This window comes from Crocodylus siamensis, chromosome 10, assembly GCF_052110815.1.
Source record: "Crocodylus siamensis isolate JL-2025a chromosome 10, ASM5211081v1, whole genome shotgun sequence".
In the NCBI taxonomy this organism is placed as follows: Eukaryota; Metazoa; Chordata; order Crocodylia; family Crocodylidae; genus Crocodylus; species Crocodylus siamensis.
The window spans coordinates 64190290-64210199 of NC_143404.1; the positions used below are offsets into that span (position 1 = coordinate 64190290).

The 19910-nt window shown below is 44.5% G+C and overlaps 2 protein-coding genes across 2 annotated transcripts in view; one reads left to right on the forward strand and one right to left on the reverse strand.

The window, feature by feature from the left end:
• SPO11 (SPO11 initiator of meiotic double strand breaks) overlaps positions 1-19910 on the forward strand; it is a 218359-nt gene that overhangs the window by 144554 nt on the left and 53895 nt on the right. The gene's annotated exons all lie outside the window — the stretch shown is intronic.
• BMP7 (bone morphogenetic protein 7) overlaps positions 1-19910 on the reverse strand; it is a 54383-nt gene that overhangs the window by 22357 nt on the left and 12116 nt on the right. The window contains exon 2 of the mRNA XM_090064938.1: positions 3970-4162. Within this exon, the coding sequence (XP_089921064.1) occupies positions 3970-4162 (193 nt within the window). The remainder of the gene's footprint in view (positions 1-3969; positions 4163-19910) is intronic.

Here is a 19910-nt window from a genome sequence, read left to right on the forward strand (position 1 = left end):
CACACCAGTGCATGCTCTGCAGCACTCAGAGATGAAAGGAGTTACTGTGTTTTCCTTTGATGCTCACAAGAAGAGAGGGCTATGCTTGTGCAGTGAGAAGTACCCCGGTGTTAACTTTTAGTTTCCACTAGCATTGTTTGTACAACCAGAAATAGGGACTCAAGGTCAGGCTGCTCAGTATGTCACTTGATCCAGCTTCTTGCATTTGTAAATCTCCTTCCCAAGCTCTTAGGTGAGTGAACCATGAAGACCAAATGGGAGTTGGACATGAATCACTAGACATTAAATTATGCCCAAGGAAGCTCTGAGACATGTTATATCAGGCAAAGGATCAATTGCTTTCACAGCGTTTATGAAATTTGAAACATTTCTGTCCATGAATGTCCTTGTTTGCTTAGGACAGTACCTGATATTTTGAGACTGAAGGACATTTTATATACTTTTGTAAAGCAAATGTTGCCAGAATTCACAGAATTAAGGAGTGGAACTTTCTGTATATCACGGACCAGTAAATATTACTCAGTCACATCCGTACTGAGCCCAATAGTTTATGTGACAAAAAACATAACATGTATTAGACAAGGGGTGGGCAATAATTTGGGCCTGAGGGCCACAAAGGGAGTTCTGATGAACTGTCACGGGCTGAGTTAGCATCCCCCCACCAACAACTCACCAAAACTCCCTATGGGGCTTTGGAGAGGTGGGGAGCAGCGTTCAGAAGCAGGATGGGTGGGCGAAGCCGGGATCATGGGGCCAGGTCATGGACCCGTGTTGGGGCTGGGGCCGGGCTGCAGTCTACTCCCTGCATGCCCTGCCCTGTGGAGGGGATGTAGGAGGACATGTCCACATTAGGGCTGTGCAAAATTTCGCTGGCTGTTTTGTTTCAACACTATTCTGACACATTTCGAGCTTGAAACAGCGAAATCAAAATGAAACAAAGGGCTTCGAAACAGCCTTGAAACAAAATTAGGGCAGTCAAACCATTTTGAAAGTTTTGAAACTTTTCAACTTTTGAAGCAGCCCAGCTGAGTTCGCCTTCCCAGAGCTAGGATCAGGCTGGGGAAGGGAACTGAGCCCAGCTGAGCTGAGTTCCCCTCCCCAGCGCTAGTAGTGGGATGGGGAGGGGAACTGAGCCCAGTTCCCTTACCTAGCCCAATGGATTGCAGTGCTGGGGAGGGGAACTGAGCAATGGGGATCAGTTCCCTTCCCCAGCTCGATCAGCCTGGGGAAGGGAACTGAGCCCAACTGCACAGCCCCCGCAGCCCTCCCAGGGTTGCAGCCCCTGATCTGCCTGCCGGATGAGAGAAGCCGGGTGCTGATGCCTGGGACCGGCAGCAGCACTCGGCTTCCCTCCCTCATCTGTCAGGCAGATTGGGGGCCTGCAACCCCAGGAGCTCTGGCACAGCCCGCGCAGCCCTCCCCGGGGTTGCAGCCTCCAATCTGCCCGCCGCATGAGAAAGGCTGTTTCGAGCTTCCCCATTGCAGCCTATGGGTGAAACTTGAAACAGCGTTGAAACAGCATCATTGTTTTGACAAAATGAAACAGAACAGCGGTTTCAAATCGAAACAAAATTCAAAACGAAAAGCTGTTCTGTCGAAATGGGATGGTGCCATTTCGCACAGCCCACGCGGGGGCTGCCTGGGCACTAGGTCCTGGGAGCCAGCTAAGGGTAAGGGGAGGGAGGGGAAGGCAGAGGGGACACGTGCAGCAGATCTCACCTGGCCCCTACACTGCTTAACATGGGGCTGAGCCCTGCCCAGGGCAACCTCCACCATGCTCCCACCCATGCCTGCTGGCACCGCCCCAACCCTGAGCCTAGCCAGCGCGCAACTTCTGGCAGGGCTATTCACAGTATGGCTGCAGCTGGCTGGGTGCTGCTCTGCTCCTCTCGCCTCCAGCAGGAGCTGCCTGGCTGAGGCTTCCTCCCCGCCCACCTGGAGCAGTGCAGCAGGGGCAGGAGCCGGAGAAGGAGCTACCACACTTGCGAGCAGAGGGCAGCTTCAGCCAGGCACCTCTTGCTCCAGCACACAGGGCTCCAGCTCCCGGCCACTTTCCACCCTCTCTGCTCACCTGCAGGTGGCTGCTCATTGTGCCGGGCAGGCAGAGCAGGTAGAAGGTGGCTGGGAGTTGGAGCCAGAGCCCTGAGCACTGGGGCAGGAGGAACCTGACCGACGCTCCCCCCTGCTCGGCGTGGCATAACAAGGGCAGGAGCAGGAGGAGCTGCTGGATGTAAGGGGAGCAGAACAGCCCCACTGGCCTAGGCCTTGGCCAGTGTGCACAGCTTCCAGCGGGGCTGTTCCCGGTGCAGCTGCAGCTGGCTGGGTGCTGCTCTGCTCCCCTCACCTCCAGCGATGGTGGCTCCTCCTCCTGCTCCTGCCCTGGCCTGGGGGAGAGGAGGAAGCTTCAGCTGGGCAGCTCCCGCTGCAAGAGAGGGGAGAAGAACAGCTCCAGGAACAGACCTGCTGGAAGCTGTGCACTGGTCAGGGCTGGGGCCAATGGGCGCGGGAGGGAGCGTGCTGCGATAGGGCTGAGCCGCATGTGGAGCACTGAGGGTCGGATCCAGCCAGTTGGTGGGCCAGATGCGGCCTGCGAGTCATATTTTACCCACCCTCGTGACAGACTAAGGCATCCCATTCAGAAATGCATCCAGCCTTCTTCAGCAGGATGTACATGAGAACATATTTTTTGAATGATAAAGTTGATTTATGTCCCTTACTGACTGCATAGTTAAATGACAGAGCTTTTCAAATGTTACATTCAAATGTTAACCTTGCTGCAATCTTACACAAGTTCAGAAATGGCCTCTCTTAATTAAAATAACAACAGGCTTCGTAATTTAATTGTGGGTTTTTTTCTCATAGTTTTTGGGGATCTATATTTGGCTCTGTTGTACACCTGAAACAGGACAGGGACATCACTGCTAAATGTTAAGCAGTTCTGGGGAGAAGCTTTACAGCCAGTATTTATGGAGCACTTCTAATGTACCTAAGTGTGGGGAGGGTTTTACCACTGTCAATGGGATTACTGTTTAAAAGAAAGATGCATAAATGCAGCTAACTAAGTGCTTTTGATAAATGGTCTTGAGGTTGCTGATTAATTGGGACTAAAAACAGATGAGAAAATCAAACATATGTTCTTGTTCAAGTTCCCTGGAGAATATGTCTGAGAGCATGGCATACATTAATAATTGCTTGGAATGGATTTAATAGCTTGTCTGGTAGTTTTGCATATAGAAAACAATCGGTCAATAAGAAGAGCATGGTGTCATCTGTCTGTGTTCATTAGGCATCTCACATGCCTCCTATAACAAAAAAGCAGTAATTAAGAGATGCTATATGGCTAGAGAGGAATCATTCAGATGTGGTTTTTTCCATTCTGGGATCCATAAGCAGCAGGAAGAAGAGAGCAATTCTTTTGAAAACCTTACACTTGGAGTCTAGAGTCTTATTTGTGCCTCCACCCACATAGACACACACAGTCCTTCTGTCCCACATCTGTATAACTGCTCCGAGGCTATCAGACAGACCTTACAGGACAAGAATAGTAGCACTCTGCAGTTCCATGCTATAGTTCTCTTCTGTTGAATTTTCTCTCTGTGTTTAATGTCAGCACAGGAAGTCTTGTAATCCCCATGCTGTTATCACACATGGCAATCAAACAGTTAAGAGACCACTGAGTGATGCCAGCTTGTGCTCACCAAGATTTGTCGGTATTCAGAAGATAATCTACTCTCTCTCAAGTTGTTAAATGGTATAAGTAGGTTCTTCCTTAAGCTCCAAGTTGGAACAAACTTTATCTCTGCTTTGTTCTGTTCTTGGATACAGCAATACCACTTTTATCCACTGCAGAGAAACTGTTCTGGATTGACACTGGTCTAACATGTTAGTGTTAAACCACGGGAGAAGCTAGCTCCATATTTTCACAGTCGATTCTGCAATACGGTCAGCATGTTCTTGTCAGTCACTTACCTTCCTGGGTGTTCATGAAGTACCTGGTAGACACTGATCTGGAATGTCTCATTATCAAAGCGTTCACGGATGTAATCCTTGTATATCCTGAATTCAGCAGCAGTCACAGCTTCCCCCTCCGGGATCCTGGAGAGATCAAACCTGAACTCCCGATAGTGACAGCACTGATGATGGAACTCTCTGTCATGCTCCACTGAAACAGAAAAACAGCCTATTAGCCCACTGGCTTTTGTTTAGCTTCTCTTGTCTAACAAATAACTCACAAGTTGCCCCAATCGAAGAGGGCACAAGCATTTGATCACATCGCTGCATCCTGCTGTTCATTTCTGAAGAATTTTCATACACGTGGAATATGAAACTAGAGCATCAGACTATCCTTAAAACAATGTTAGCGCCGGGTAGTGCATTCAGCACTGCTGACCATTTAATGGCTCTTGGCAAAGCTCTGCTTGACAACGGTTCCTGGACCTTTGCCGCCGGTGATGAACAAGCTGCAGTGTGAAGGAGCTAAAGCAGAAGGGTGGAATTTTTCAGAAGTGCCGATTCTTGGCCTAACTCCCTCGCTCTCATTATTTCAGTGGCAGCAGCGTGAGACCAATATGGAGTGACTCTGGAAACCATGAAAAAAGGAGGCATTCCAACTCTCAAGACTTTTCATGGGTCATGTCCTGTGCCAGGAGAATTGATTACGGTTGCTTACAGACATTTGGAAAAAAAAAAAGAAACGCACTTTACCAGAGCAAGCAGTGCATTATTTCAGCCAGCTCTGCAGCATCTGTATAGATAGGGTGATTCGTGGGGCTTGTTGGTGCTTTTATCTAAAGTTTATTCAATCAGCTGTGACATAAAAGTGCTGCAAAAGCCCCACTAAAGCACCTGATAAATAGAGATGTTGGGTGAGCTGGGTTCAACGAACCCAGTGCCTCTCCTGGGCATGCACTGGGCTCAGCACGGGAGTGTGCCAAATTTCAAATAAAGGACTGGTTTGGTTTGGTTTGGTTTGGTTTGGTTTTTAATGTCTGTAAGCAGCCTACAGAATCAAAGATTTGCTTCACGATGTCTGAGCTTTGACTAAAAAATAATTCTAGTACTTATGGCTATTCGATATACCGTTAAAGGGAGTGCCTTCCTGGCTTTGCAACCAGCCTGTAAAACAGTTTTGAAATGTATAAATGACTAAATTCATATTGCTGTTGACAGTGAAGTGTTATAATGACAAATTAAATGTCAATGCTCCGTGCTTCTTCCAATTATTTTAATATTCACCTCATTGTTTTATTGACCTCTTATAGTACACATAATAAGTTTTAAGTTTTTGTGCATGCACGTGTATGTACATAGCACATGGAAAACAGAACAAAATTACTCTTTCAATTACAAACTGTTCAGTTCAGCATTCACCTGCACATCTAAGCGCCTTTTTTTTTTTTTAACTGTACTGAGACTGCAAAAAGACTTGACATTGGCTCAATGCCTTTTTGGTATGCTGCAAATTAGCCCCATACCCACCTGGAGTGCCACTGCAATCTCCTTCCTCTGCCCAATCCCCTGCTCTGCTTTCTGCTTCCTGCCCTGTGCTCCCTGCCTGATCTCTTGCTCTGCCTTCTGCTTCCTGCCCAATCTGCTGCTGTGCTATGCTGCCTGTCTCTTCTCGGAGCTGTCCTGCACCACGCAGAGAGGCCACTCATGCCACTTATGGAACTCATACCATGAGTTGGCCATGCCCGTACTAGATAATGAAAGCAGGTGTTTTGGTTCAGAACTTAGATCTGACCTGGTGCAAAGGATAGAGGACTATGGTCTCTTTCCGTGTACAGCATGTCCTACTTTTGTCGCTTACTGGATCCAAAATAGTAGTAGGAACGACAGCTATTTACTAACATTTGTACCATGGTAATGTCTGGAGGCTCCAGCTGAGATCAGAGCCCCATCATACTATGCACTGTACATAGTAAGAGGCAATACCTACCCCTACCTAAAGAAGGTAAATTTAAATAGATGAGGCAAATAAAGGAAAGTTGGAAAGCATGCAAAAGGACAATGTGACTTGCCAAAGGTTACACACAGCATGTTTTTGGGAGACCTGGGATTTGATCCAGTATGCTCCCTTGATAAACCACCTCACAGCAGCTCTGCCAGACAAATTAGCTCTTCGATTTTCTCAATAAGGTATGTGGCTTCTTCTGCAGACCTGTTGTTTTCTGGCATCCATTTTCTGCTTGTGTAAATGCACTGATTTCATTCCTGAGCAAGGAGAGATTCAGGCCTGAGACTGCAAAGTGCTATTTCAATGTAGCGTGCTATTTGGACCAGTGTTCATGGTCACCCATGAAGGACCAGTAGGGTTCCCCTTCATGGTAAGCTGGATCAGGGATAGCCGTGTGGAAGCAAGTAGAAGACCCACAGTACATACAGTCCATTCTGTTGTACTCCTAGAGACAGCAGCTGGCCTCACATTCTTCTTCAGCCCATTCACTGGACTATTAGCAGTTTTGTGGTTCTTTAATTATTGCTGTATGGTAGCCATTAAGGAACTTACCAGTACAGTTCATAGTAATAGCAGGGACTCCTCTTGCAACAGTTTTCTACACATCTAATCCCAGCACCTCCAACTGCTCTAAGACAGAGGTAATCAAACTGAGCAAACACTTCTGCATGTTGAAAAGCTTAAGCGTATGCTAAACGGACACGATTATTGTTTAATCCTACTGCTCACGCTGATGTAGCCATCGGTAGGTAACTTAGTCTCGCTGCATCCAAAACAGGGTGTGTTGTGAGAATTCATTAATTTCAAAGTTATTAATTTTAAAGTGATTAAAAATTCCCCATGAGCGCTAGCGATGTGATGAAAACTGCTTTGACCAGTTCCTCTGAACTATTCACAGCAAACTAAAATCGACTGTAAAGCTGGCAGAGTGTGATTTCAGCCCCCAAAGAATTTGTTTGCGTAAATTATAAAGGAGTATAAAAGACATGTAAGAATGGAATGGCTCGTGCAATCATAACTATTAAGGCACATATGCACGTGAATATAAAACATGAGGTGTTTTTAATTATAATATAGATACAGAGCAGGTACACTCTTTTTCAGAAGCCTTCCACAGACTTTTGCTTCCAAAGTGCTTATGGATGAATTTCCAAAGGGGGTGGAGGTGCCTTTTGAATCTACCTACATACTAGCTACCATCTTGGTCAGCACTTCGAAGAGTAAAACAGGAGCCCCCAGAGCTGAAAGCCTGCATCTCAGCAGCTTCAGCTATGAGGCCAAGCTTCGTATCTGATGGCCACAATACACTGATAACTTCTGAACTGAACACAGTGGGGGTGAAAGGACACAGCACACACTTTCTAGTAGGATATATCTTTCCTCTGGATGCAGGAAGCTCATCCTAAAATCTTGAGACACGCACCTGGTCAAAACCTTTCATGCCCTACACAGTGATAGCTAATGCCTGACTATGGGTTCAAGAAAATATGAATGCTTGTGGATGCCAGCAGAGCCTACATTTTGGTGGTGTCCATTGCTGAGTTCTAGGAAAATGTGACCCGTTAGGATGAAAAATGAATAGGTCAGAGCCACAAAGTTAAGATTTCTGAAACTATGAACTTTCCCAGACTTCAGGGATGTTTGGATGCAGGGTTTTGTTTTGGGTCATCCTTAGTGTTAAAGCAAATATTCCAGTGAATCTAGTCATTAAGATCATGAAAATATGTGGATATGTGACTAAAGAAAGAATCCCAAGAAACCCTCCAACTCAGTGTTTATTGTTTTTCCCGTTTTTCTTTGCACTCTGGACCTATCTGCTGACCCAGAAGTAACAAATCCTTTCAGAACTAATTTATGAGAAACACTGACCCTGAACCAACATCTGTTAGGTGACTGCAGAAAATCTCATTACATAATTAAACAACAAACTCTATGCTAAAATAATGCTAAGGGTCTAACTTGAACTCATAAAAGCAAGACACATCATAACAAAGGCTGGAGTCCTATCCTTAATTCACACTGCTGGGCTTTGGTATTTGCAAACATATGGTATGCTATATAAGATTGTATGCTTTTTGTAGACCGTTAGCACAACAGCATGAGGTAAGCAGGGGAATGCTGAATAAGTCTGAATTTCCTGATATGGAAGGGTGTTAGCCAGACCGCTGACAATACTGCAATGTGGTTGTTTCAAGTTAATGGCTGGAGCAGTGCAGCTCGGGAGTGTTTTCAAGATAAAGAAAAAACCCATGGTTGGATTGTAATTCAAAGGTGTTTGCTGAAACAGTCAAGTTAGGAGAATTGTTTGCAGCTTTCTGAGTGTGCTTAGTTTCTCTTTAGGCTCATAAAACCCCAGTGATCCCAAGTGACACAACAGACCATAATGAGAACCTCTGGGTCCCTCCAAGGGGTGCATAATCCATTATGTTTCAGTGTCTCCCTCAGCGTGGCCTATGCTACCTATGGATATTTCCTGAATATCGTTACCAGGGTACAGTCTTTTGCCTGAAAAGCAAGAATTCAAAGTTTCGGGTCACAGGGAGTGAAAATCATTCCCTGCCTCTGGGCCACGTTTGTTAGTCCAGTTTCTACTGGATGAGTGCCCTTGCTGGAAATCTCCACAGTAATACAAAGGATGGACTTGCCAGGTTAAAACACAGTGGCAAGGAAGTGTGAGAGGGAGCTAGTGCTGCCACCCTCTCTGCTGCATCTGCCCTGCGGCCAACTAGGGAAAGTTATGTCAGTACAGGACAGCACAACTACTGGAAACAAGTTACACTGCAAAAGAGAAAATATACCCTGCCCCGCTTGCAAAAAAATAGAAGTTTCTGCCTCTGTTAAAGGCACAATCCAGTCAAACCTGGATCACCTAGGACAACGTGCTAAAACCATTTCAATGTTTGGCAAATTGTTTACAAATTTTGTTCGTGAAATGAAGGTAACTGCATGTGCAAATGACCCAGTCTTTCCTTTTGCCTGAGCAGTTACGCAGTTCATGCACGTGGCCATCTCAAGTATGCATGCAAGCAGGAATTCAGGTTAATACATGGCTCAGAGGAAACTAGACAAGTGAGCTAAAATCCCCCCAAGGCTTGCATTGAGAAGTGCTTGAACTGCATTGCATTGTAGTAACACCACAAAATCATCTTCAACTAGGAAGTCCTTTCCTCAAGCAGCTGGCTAAGAAATCAGTTTGTACAAAGGTGCTCAACCCCCAGCCCACAGCCCAGCTCCATCTCGGGCACTGTCTCATCCAGCCTTATTCATGAAAATAAGGTAAAACATAACCATATCTGAGGAAGCCAGATACCAGCCTCTGTCTTATTTATTAGTACCTATATTAAACCTAAAAAAATGTTTTGTATCTTCTCTATGCCTATAGCAAAAATATCAGGAAAGGTGTTTTTCCCATACTGCTGCATTCTTCTGAAAAATGTCTTTTGTTTTGTGTTCAAAGAAGATACAGTGGTCCAAATGAAGGAGGAGAAGAAAACAAGTGAAATTTGATTATATATTTACAGGGTCAGTGCCTGAGTTAAAAGGAACACAGATGAGACCTTCCTCTCTTCTTTATATAATTATACAATTCTTTATACAATCGTATTTCCTATTTACTTGACTAGCGGATAGAGAGATTTTTTATAGCTGTGCTGTAGAGCCATCACCCTTCCAGGTATGTACACTTAAAAATCTGCCATTTTTTACTTCACATTGTACACTGACCCCATTTTGCCATGAGAAAAAATGCTAGTTCTGTTTCTGGGGACAGAGCCAACAACATTTAGCACCAGCCATCTCTATTTTACCCTCTTTTACCATAAGCATTGAACTCAGTTGATCCTACAAGCATCAACAGGGCAACTGGTTTCAGTACACAGACTTAAGCATTAACCTTTAGCATTAAGGAAACATTTACATCCAAAGCTCACTGAGGTCAAACAAGGTCTTTCCATTAACTTTCCACTAGGTCCCTAGTTCAGCAGTGCAACATTTTGCTCATTCAGGATAAGTAAATATTTCTATGCACAGGTAAAATTGCTATGAGTAAAAGTAAACAATAGGTGAGTAGATGTTATGCACAGGCTGCAAAACTGGCACGGCAGTAGCATATCTGTATTTCAGTCTTCCTGGAATGTCTTGATGGTACACATGGAATGCATTGTGAAATATGTACGTACCAAAATTATCACTAGCAAATGTGTCTGCTTCTATGCTTTTTATACGGCACTTTCATGTAGTTATCCCATTTATTGCAGTGATCTCATCAGAGGACAAGTCTTTTAGTCTCATTTGGAGAAATTATAATGTTGCTTGATGTCAATTTACAATGTTCAAAAAGCGTGCCAAAAGGAATGTGCTGTAGGATGTCTGCAACTTCTTTGCTCCCAAAAAAGGCCAGAAGGGATTTGTGAAGGACTTTAATCTTGAATAGATTAAAGGTCCTGAATTCCACAGACTGAAAGATAAGTCAAAGGAAAATAGATTCCAAAAGACAACACTGCCCCAGCCGAAGCCGCCTATAAGCATGTGACAGACTCAACTTCAGCCATCAGCAGAGCTGCCTGTGAAACCTGTCAGGAATTCAGGAACCAACCAAGGAAAAATCTGCCACATTTGGGCATCAAGGTCCTCCTTAACAGCTTGCTGTAGCTAGTGTATGCCTATGTCTGACACAGGGGTACTGTGACATAGAAAGGAGAAATCTTTTTTGTTTCTTTGTGTAGTGCAAATAAACTGAGTTCTGCAGCGATCACTGCAGACCAGGTTTGCAAACCCTTTGGGCGCATGTTTGCCTGCTTAATCTGCCGCCACGTTTTGGGTGACTACTTTCAGAAAATGGCTAACTGCACAGGCAGTCAGATCCTTTTTACACTGATACCAGTGTATCAGTTGCTTAATTAACCCCTCAAACGTAACCCTTCACATCTGCCACAACTATGCACTTCCCAGACTCCTCCTTACTGGGCACTCGCTCCCTTAAAAAAAAAAGGAAAAAAAAAAGCCTACGTTTTCAGTAGAGCCTGGTTTGAGTGCCTCGGTTCCCAGGTATCCAGCCCTTTAAAAGGTCCTGATTTCCAGAAGTCGGCTGCCTTTTCTGGGAATCTGGCTCCTTTTTAAGTGTCCCTAACTAGGCAGCTAAAATCAGTAGTCGCTTTAAAGAACTGAAGCCTCTTGAAACAAGTGACACTGAAACCAAACTATGGGCCAGCTCCAGCATTCCTCGCATGCCCCGAGCTCCCATTAAAGCCAGTTGGGAATGTTGTCTCAGCAAGGAGCGAAGGACCAGTCTTACATGCGTCTAAAGAAAAGAAGGAGTAGAAAAGGGATTGCAGTAATGCCATGCCAGCCACAGTCTACTGAAGTCACGTGCCTCCCTCCATGCTGTGCTTGACAGCAAGAGTTACAGGGGCTGCTGCGGTAAATTTATAGAGGCAAGAATCTGGGAACGCAAAGTTCTGTGATCGGTTTTCATTTGTTCAGTTCCCTCAGCTAAAAGATTTACATGCTGAGATTAGGGAGTTGAAGCAGCAGTATAAAAAAACGTTATAAATGGGGAGCTCTGGGAATGGAGGAGAGCAAATGTCCTGGCTTCTGAGTAATGGATCTGAACGCGTTTGTTCTAACAGAGCTAACGCAGTATCTGGAGGGGACTCTCAGCCCAGGTTTTGTCTGAGCCATTCTAAAAATGACTTAATTTGGAGAAGAGAAAGCCAAAGGCAGCCTTGATTTTTTTTTTCCGTGAGATCATTTTACTAGAAAAATACCGTGTGCTTTTTATGTAACTCAGCAACACGTCACTTCGTCAGCAACTGTTGTCATCCTGCCATTTGTGAAAGCACAGTTCCCTCTAACATCATTATTAGCAACCTTGTTGCACCCTCAGGGTGCTAAATGCAGTGCTAGAGACTTGCAGAGCTCTCTTGTTTGCATGTCCTGGCTCTGATCTCTCCTTGCATGAGGGACCTGGAGAAGGGATTTGGGCAAGAACTCCCCCTTCCCGCCTGAGCAGTCTGCACCGGGCAGATGATGATAATATCCTCGTGCCTCTGAAGCTGTGGGGGCACTGTGGGGTGGGGGAGTCCTGCCTTCCACGTGAAGGAAACCCGGGGGAGTCCCGTGTCGTCCAGATTGTGCCTGCTGCCATATACTCTGTCCTGAGGCTCCCTTAAGCACAATACAACCCCTCCTGCAACCCTCTGCAGGTGGCTCTGTGCTGAGCCCATCGTGTCCAAGTGCTGCACTCAGCTACTTCGCGGGAAATAACTATTTTAGGAATAATAAATAATTGTATGTCCACTCATCTCGGGTACTGTTACACCCATTTTACCTCAGGTGAAATGGAAGTACTGAGCAATAACCGGCTTGTTTGAATTTGCATGGTAAATTCAGAACATGGAAGGCAGGGACCTGATTCTCTTCTCCCCTTCTGGTGTAAATCTGGAGTAACTCACTAGTGTAAAAAGATCAGAACGTGGCTCTACAAATCTGACTCCCAGTCCTAGGAGATGCTGTGTAAAACACGGGGGAAGTTTTTTAATACTGCTGTGAAGGGAGGCAGGCAGAGTATTTGTGCTCTGGGGGAGGACTTCTGCGGTTAATCTTTTTCCTTTAGCCATCACTTTATTTTTTTAGTTTTCATCATAACGATGGTGTTGCCAATAAGACCACCTAGCCACAGACCCGGCAGGGAGCTTCCAAAATTCTGCTAAACACTGGCTCCTTGTTATAAATTCAAGCATGCTAATAGCAACAGTGCATATCACATCTGTGCCAGGCTTCAGGGCTGGGAAGGAGCAGTTTCCCTACAGCTGAATGGAACCAGGAAAGATGTTTTCAGTATCAGCATCAGCCATTTCTTTGTCAACAAATCCCTTAATACAGACTATTTCTATCATGTACAGATGTCCAAAAAATAATGGAATACTGTACTACAAGATTAAACACTTTCATGTCAGCATATGTGCTGCATGACTCTGAACAATGGTATCATTGTGCATGTACCAGAAGGGAGGGTTGAGGGAAGATGGGTTTAATTATCTCTAGAGCAGCGGCAACTTCTTCCCAAATGGAGATGAATGCCAGGAAGCAAGGCTGCACAGGCTGGAGACCAATAGTTTAAAAAAAAAAATGCCTAGGTCCTACCACATATTCATCCAATAGGACTTTAAGTGGCACACCTCATCTCTCCAGAAGAATGATGCTGAGCCACCTGGCTTCTGGAAAGGGTTAACACAAGGGGAAGTGATAGGATCAGATGATGCTAGAGTCCACCACATCCTGCCAGACCATATGTTACCCAGGAGTTTTTAAACTTTGGGGTGGTAGATGGTCAAGCAAACAAAATGGGGAGGGAGTGGTCAGGAAGAAACGTGTGTACTTGGAGAATTCCTTCAGCAAAGGCTTGGACAGTTCTTCAGCAACAAATGCGGCAGCGCTGCTGCTGAGCGTGTACTAATCTGCTAACCCGGTATATCCCGAACTGGGTCTATGGTAAGTGGTCTGCATCTTGCCCTGGCCCAAACACCCTTGAGTCAAATGGTTGTTTGGATACAGGGTGGGCCAGCAGAAGTGCTGAGGGTTGACAGTGGTGAATTGGTCCTTACCGTTTGGAAATTACTGTGTTAAACTGTTTGCCGTTTATGAAATCGGGAACAGTGTTAGCATTATGGAAGTATGGAGCAGGTGATCCAAAATTTTCCTAGTGCACCCTCTCATATGTAAGGAGAGAGCAAGGGCAGATGCTCTACCCACCTCCTTCGACACTTCTACAGCCAGATTAGATTAAAGGCATTATGAAACAGCTGCATGTGGATTTGTTCTGCAAACCTGAAAGGCACAGATTTTAGGCAAGAGACCAACCCAATGTGGTGCAAAGCCTGTCACAATTTTCACAGTATTTGTCAGGGTGGAGAGAAACTGGTCGGTGAATGAAGGAAAGGTGTGTTTCTTCAAAACACCACCTCCACCATCCTCAGCCAACCACACCCAGCAGCAGAGATGGCAGCAATAAATTACGGGTACATTTTGTAAGAAAGAACTGGCTATTTTTGCAGTTTTTGTGGAAAAAAGGGAAAGTTAAATAAATGGGAATAAGGGTGTGTTTCTTCCCTTACCTTTAACTTCCTTTCTACACACAAGGGACCAGTGCAGGAAAATCCCTTCCACAGTGTCCTTTCCCCTCCCGCCCTCCAGTCCATGGCCTCAAGGTCTTCCAAGAGCCTTTTGCTGCTCTTTGTCACAGTCCTGCAGAGGCCTTCAGGATCCCAGCTGAGTCATTCTGAGATGTGAAAGCCCCTCCACATTCCCTGCAGAGAGGCCTGCACAGATTCTGGAGATTACAGTGCCTGCTGCTTAACTTTCCTCAAATGCTGATACCAAAGAGGGTCTAAGCTAGCATACATGAGAATTGTATCTTAAAAATATCCCTGGATCATCCTCTCAGCTGCAGCAGTAGCGCCCATCTCCTGCCCTAACCTAAATGGAAAAGAGATCATGCAAATTTTGCAGCCCGTGCCAAAAGGAAGAGGACCTTTTGCTCCTTCCTTCAGCAGAACCCATTGGGGTGTTTCCCTCTGGCCAGGGCATCTGTTGAGTTGCTGTCTGCTGGGGCTGATGATGCCTTGGGCATCCACTGTATCTGGCAATCTCTTTTTCATATGCCATATTCTTGTTTTTGGGTGAGTGAAAGGTGTCTAGGAAGGCTCAACCGTGATTCAAAACTATCTTGCTCTCTAAGCCAGGGGTGTTAAACACATGGAGCACCTATATACATGTACATTGAAGCTGCTCCGGAGCTTCAACATGATAATTACCATGGTCCAGCACACTCCAGTTGCACGTCTCCATGCACAGCGTCTCCATGCTGAAAAATGGTGGTGGGTGTGCTTTAACTACAGCTCGTTCGATGAGCTTTAATTAAAGCATCCCCCGCTGCCATTTTTCAGCAAGGGGATGCCGTTACACTGCTGGGCTCCCTCTGCCACTGCCACCGTTGAGGCCGTAGTGCCCGCCCCCATGCCATGGGCTGCAAGGAGCTCTGCAGTCTGAGTTTGACACCCTTGAGCTAAGTGATCCTTTGCCTGATGCTTTGAAGTGGCAATTTTCCAAAAGAGCAGACCGGTTCCACAGCAAGGTCTGGGAGTGGGTCTGTGTGTGTCTCTATACAAAGGAATTACTCAGCAGATCCAGAGTACTGCCTCCCTCCGCTGCCCCACTCTAAAATAGAAGCGACTAGGAATGAGCTAACTGGGGACAGCGTCAGCCACAAAACATCTGAAGACCTCACCTTCCATGGGGGAGAAAGAAAGCATATCCACAGCCAGCATCCTCCCATGTTCAAGGACCAGTTGAACAGTCACACGATGGTGCTGGTGTCGTGGCCAGCCCTGCTCTGCAGTAAACAAGATGCCTGTTTGCTTTTCTCCAAGTTCACTCTGAGCTAGCTGGTTGCCACACGTACCCACAATGGCACTGTCCATGTGCATTCTGCACAAAGCTGGGGGGGAGGGGTAGATGGTGGTGCCTATTGCTGCTGGGAGGGGTCCAGTATGGGAGCGTTGCCTCCTCTCTAGAGCTTTCCCCAAAGCCATGCCCAGCTGAGATGGAAGCTGTGATCTTTCTGTCTCATCTGGGATTGTAACTACCAGTACCAACCATGTGCAATCCAGAGTGGACCAGGAGAAGCACATTTTAGAGGGAGTTGATGGTCTTTGACCAAGGACAGGCTGCTCTGGCTCAGTCTCTACAGGAGCAAACTCATATGATGCTGGACTAAACAAATATGTGTTGCATCTCCTCCTCCTTTCCACCATCACTACCTTCTGCAGACTAAGTGGTAAACTGCCCTGAGGGAATATTCCTCTTCAGAGGTGTTGCCTACCTCCGGCAGAGTTTCTTCTGCTAGCTTCACTACCTTCATGTAAAGCAGTTCACACTCCAGAGCTTGTCCAAGGAGGTCATTTCTGATTTCTGGAAGCTCACTCTTTTTGTGTCCTGTATGTACCCTATGGAAGAACACTGCCTGGAAGTAGCTGTATCACAACGGTGCTGCACTCCTGCTCACAGACTCACTAACACTGTGCTCATACTGCAGCTTGGGGAATGATAAGGCAACACAGACACTTAAACTGGCAACAGCATCAGATATATGTGTGTGTACATAGATATATCTATATACATGTGTGTATGTTTATGTGCATAGACAGATATCTCTATAAACGTGAGTGTGTACATAGATATACCTGTGTGTGTGTTTGTGTGTTTGGAATTGAGACGATTGCTGCTTTGCAATCCTTTTTTGCCATTTTGCATAAACAGCTTCCTAGGGGTGTGGTGAAACCACCAAGTTAATTACCACCTGACACAACAGTAAAACCACTACAGGTTCTTATCCTCAGAGGAAAAGAGCACCTGGAATATGCTGTGCTGGGGGAATCTGCTTGAGAAATTGCTGATGCAAAAAGAAGTTGCCTGTTCTCAGTGCTGAGCGCACACAAACAAACCTTCAGGCACAGGGGAAGAGAGACAAGTGGCTAAACTGTAAACTTGAAACAATATAGGAAACTTGGAATGGAAAATTAGGAATGAAATTATACAACATTATGAAATTTGGCATTTTTTGGTGAAAGCAATTCACAGCATATTTATTTTAATTATGTATTAGATGTATATGCTGCCGTCCCCAGAAAAGTTTCAGGGCAGATTACAGTTTTTAAAAGTAAAACTATATTTTATCTGGTTTTATAATTGTAAAATAGAATAGTATGTAATAAACAACTAATTTCCCCCAAGAGTCTCCCTAAACTTAACCCCTCCTGCTAAAAACCTGCTCAAATAAAAAGGTCTCTCAACATTTCCTGAAAATATCCAGGCTCAGGCTTTGACAAGCTACAGGGGGAGGGTGTTCCAGACCTAAGGTGTGACTACTGAGAACAACCTCCCACGTGTTTTTGCCAAGCAGACTTGGCACACACAGATGGTACTTGCAAGAGGTTTTTCTCAGCTGACCTTATGGACTGTGATGGAGCATAAGCACAGACACCTTGATCACACTGCAGCATGACAATGGTTTGATGCAATCTATAGGCTCTGACATAAAGGCTAGGTACAGACATTCAAAATGCCCAGGGTGGAATCTAACTCACAGTTTTCTGTAAGCAGCGTAGTTTAGGTTGGTATCAAACAAAACACACACCTGCCCTTTGGTGGAGGGGGTGGTGGCAAATCTTTGACCAGGTTCTGCCATTTTTAAACCAGTCTCTGTGTGCCAAACTTCTGTTCTGTTATGGGTTTCTTATCACTTATACTGGTAAAAGTGTAGTGTCTGTACCTGACCAAAGTCATTAAGTTATGCTGCAGTTCTAATAGCTAAGTTCAGACTACCCAAGGAGGTTTAAAATATATTTGATATGTAGATGCCGTTCAAGTGAAATGGCTTGAGCTTGCAGTCTGGGAGTGTAGCGCCCAAACTACTTTTACTGTGTTTTTAGTAAAAAGAATGGCCTGTCTGAATGAATGCATCACTTACCACTTAAGGGGAGTGTTAGTTCACTATTATCAGTGTTAGCACTTGTATCCCGTGACTAAGCTTCTATCTACTACCTGCTGCAAGTATTATAGATTTCACTGTTGATAAGTACTGAAGCCATCTTAGCACAAACTCATAGCAACTTGACATCATTACACTTGACAGAACACTACGCACGGAGCCAATTCTACTCCCCACTCTATTTATTATTGGACCATTTGGAGGGATATCACTTTCAAACCCATATGTATTTTTACTACTCAAACCTTGCATGTTGAGCATGAAGAACTTAAAAACTTTGCTCACAAGATGCCGGTGGTTTTCAAGCTCATACACCTCTAATTATTTTTCCATTTTGCAATTTTTTTCAAACTGCCTTCTGTTCCTTATTACTATGGACATATTATTATATCACATACAGTTACTTAAAACAGCAAGAGACTCTGCAACTGGTACAAAAAGAGAAAGACCTGAGTTTAGACTGGTACAGCTGGTTTAAGGTATTTTCGAAGTAAATGAAATCAAATGAGAATTTATAATCCTTCCTGAGGTCTGGATTCCATCAGACTAAACTCATTAGGCATTAAGGTGCAGGTGCAGCTAAATAAAGGATTGTTCTGCTTTCCTTAAGACCATAGATTCACATCTCGAGTTCAAAATAAAAGTCTTTTTAAAGTGAGTATAAACACATATATTGTACATCTACTGGCGACATTTAAAGAGAGAGAATTTACTGATAGGATCTTCAAGTGCTTTATTTTTTTTCAGTGGAAAGCATCCCTTCTGTACTGAATGGGAAGGGAACACTATTGGAGAACTGTGTAGAAATATGCCTCCTTCTGGCAAATTGTTCATTAACTTCATTGTCATGTCTTTTCCTTTCATCATCTGAACGTTAATAATACAGGTCAAATTCCTGCTTCTTAATGTTATATTGGTATTATGGTTACAGTAGTCCCCAAATTATACCAAAGATGTGGCTGACTTTCACAGGTGCTCTGGAAGCTAGTGGAATCGTATGCCTGCCCTGAGACTATGTACGTTTGGCCTTTAGAGGAGGCTTATGGTAAAAAAAAAAAAAAGAAAAGAAAACAATGCAAAAGCTAGTTTACTATGCTTGAAGTCACACAGTTCCTAGCTTTAATTCCAGATTCCTGTGGTATTGAGAATGTTGTTCGTGTGACATTACAAAATAAGCAGGAGATATCAGATGGGCAAATATCTGGTAAGAATCTCAGCCATGGATTGTAATCGGTAAAATTTACAGCTGGGAGCGTCCACATCCTGAGTTGTGCTATAATACAGTAATAGATTAGACCCTGTGAGCCTGTCTACACTGCGTCCAATTTCTGTACCTTTCTGGGTCAAGTAACTCCTGGCTGTACAAGGAGTAGCAAACTATTCAGGGGAAAGGCACATCTGCCCTAGAAGGGAAAATATATTATAAGGGGAAAAAAACCCTCAGACCAAGACTGTGGAGTTTTGCTTCATGTTTTCCACATGTGAAAGGTTCACTGATGTTAATGTCATTTTTTTGCATTGGTGTCAAATGTTGAATACCAGAGAGACAGATGCATTGTGCATTAACACAATCCTTCCCAACTCCCAAAAAAAGGACTGAAAAATGCTGATTTGAGAACAGAATTTCAACTGAGAGTTATTCCAGAAGAAGTATCACCCTCCTCATCGAATTGAAGTTTCTCTGTGACTGATTTCACATTTTATTTTAAGGCAGTCACTCACTCCTAAGTGTCACCAAGACAGTTCAGCAAGAATGCTTCTGACCACAGCTTCCTGGATTTGAACATTTCAAGGCTGGAGACAGGGCCTTTGTCTCTCTGTCAGAGTACCTTCAGTGCAACCTGAGTTCAAGACCTAGCTACTCACGTGTCTTTTTCTTGACGTAATACAAGCATGTGTGCATCTACATATACGTGTGCACTCTGTTCTTTGTGGTAAAGTATGCTAAGAACAAGATTTTCATATATAAACAGCAATAAATTATATGTTCTTTTAAACAGTTTGCCCAGAAATTTTGTGATGAACACATTAAGAATCTAAAAAATGAATGAATTCTCTATATAATGATCTTGGATCTTAGTGTGCGGAGGGGTGGTGGTCTCCCATAGTGATGTATAGTGTTATTTCAGAATTACCTTCATGATATGTATGTGCTCTGTACAATTTAGATGTTGGGAAACCAGTCCTGCATTCCTAATGTCACCTGGGTATTGAGTGAATCATATCTGCTAGCAATTTTAGTCTCCCTATCATTGCTGTACAAGATAGAGGATCTCACTAATGCTGGGCCATACTGATTTCTTGGAGCTGGTCCCTAACAGTAGGAATATTTTTCCTCAGTTACAATTTTATGACTACAGTACCCTGGTATGAAATTAGTGGTAGTACAACACTAGTTTGCCCATG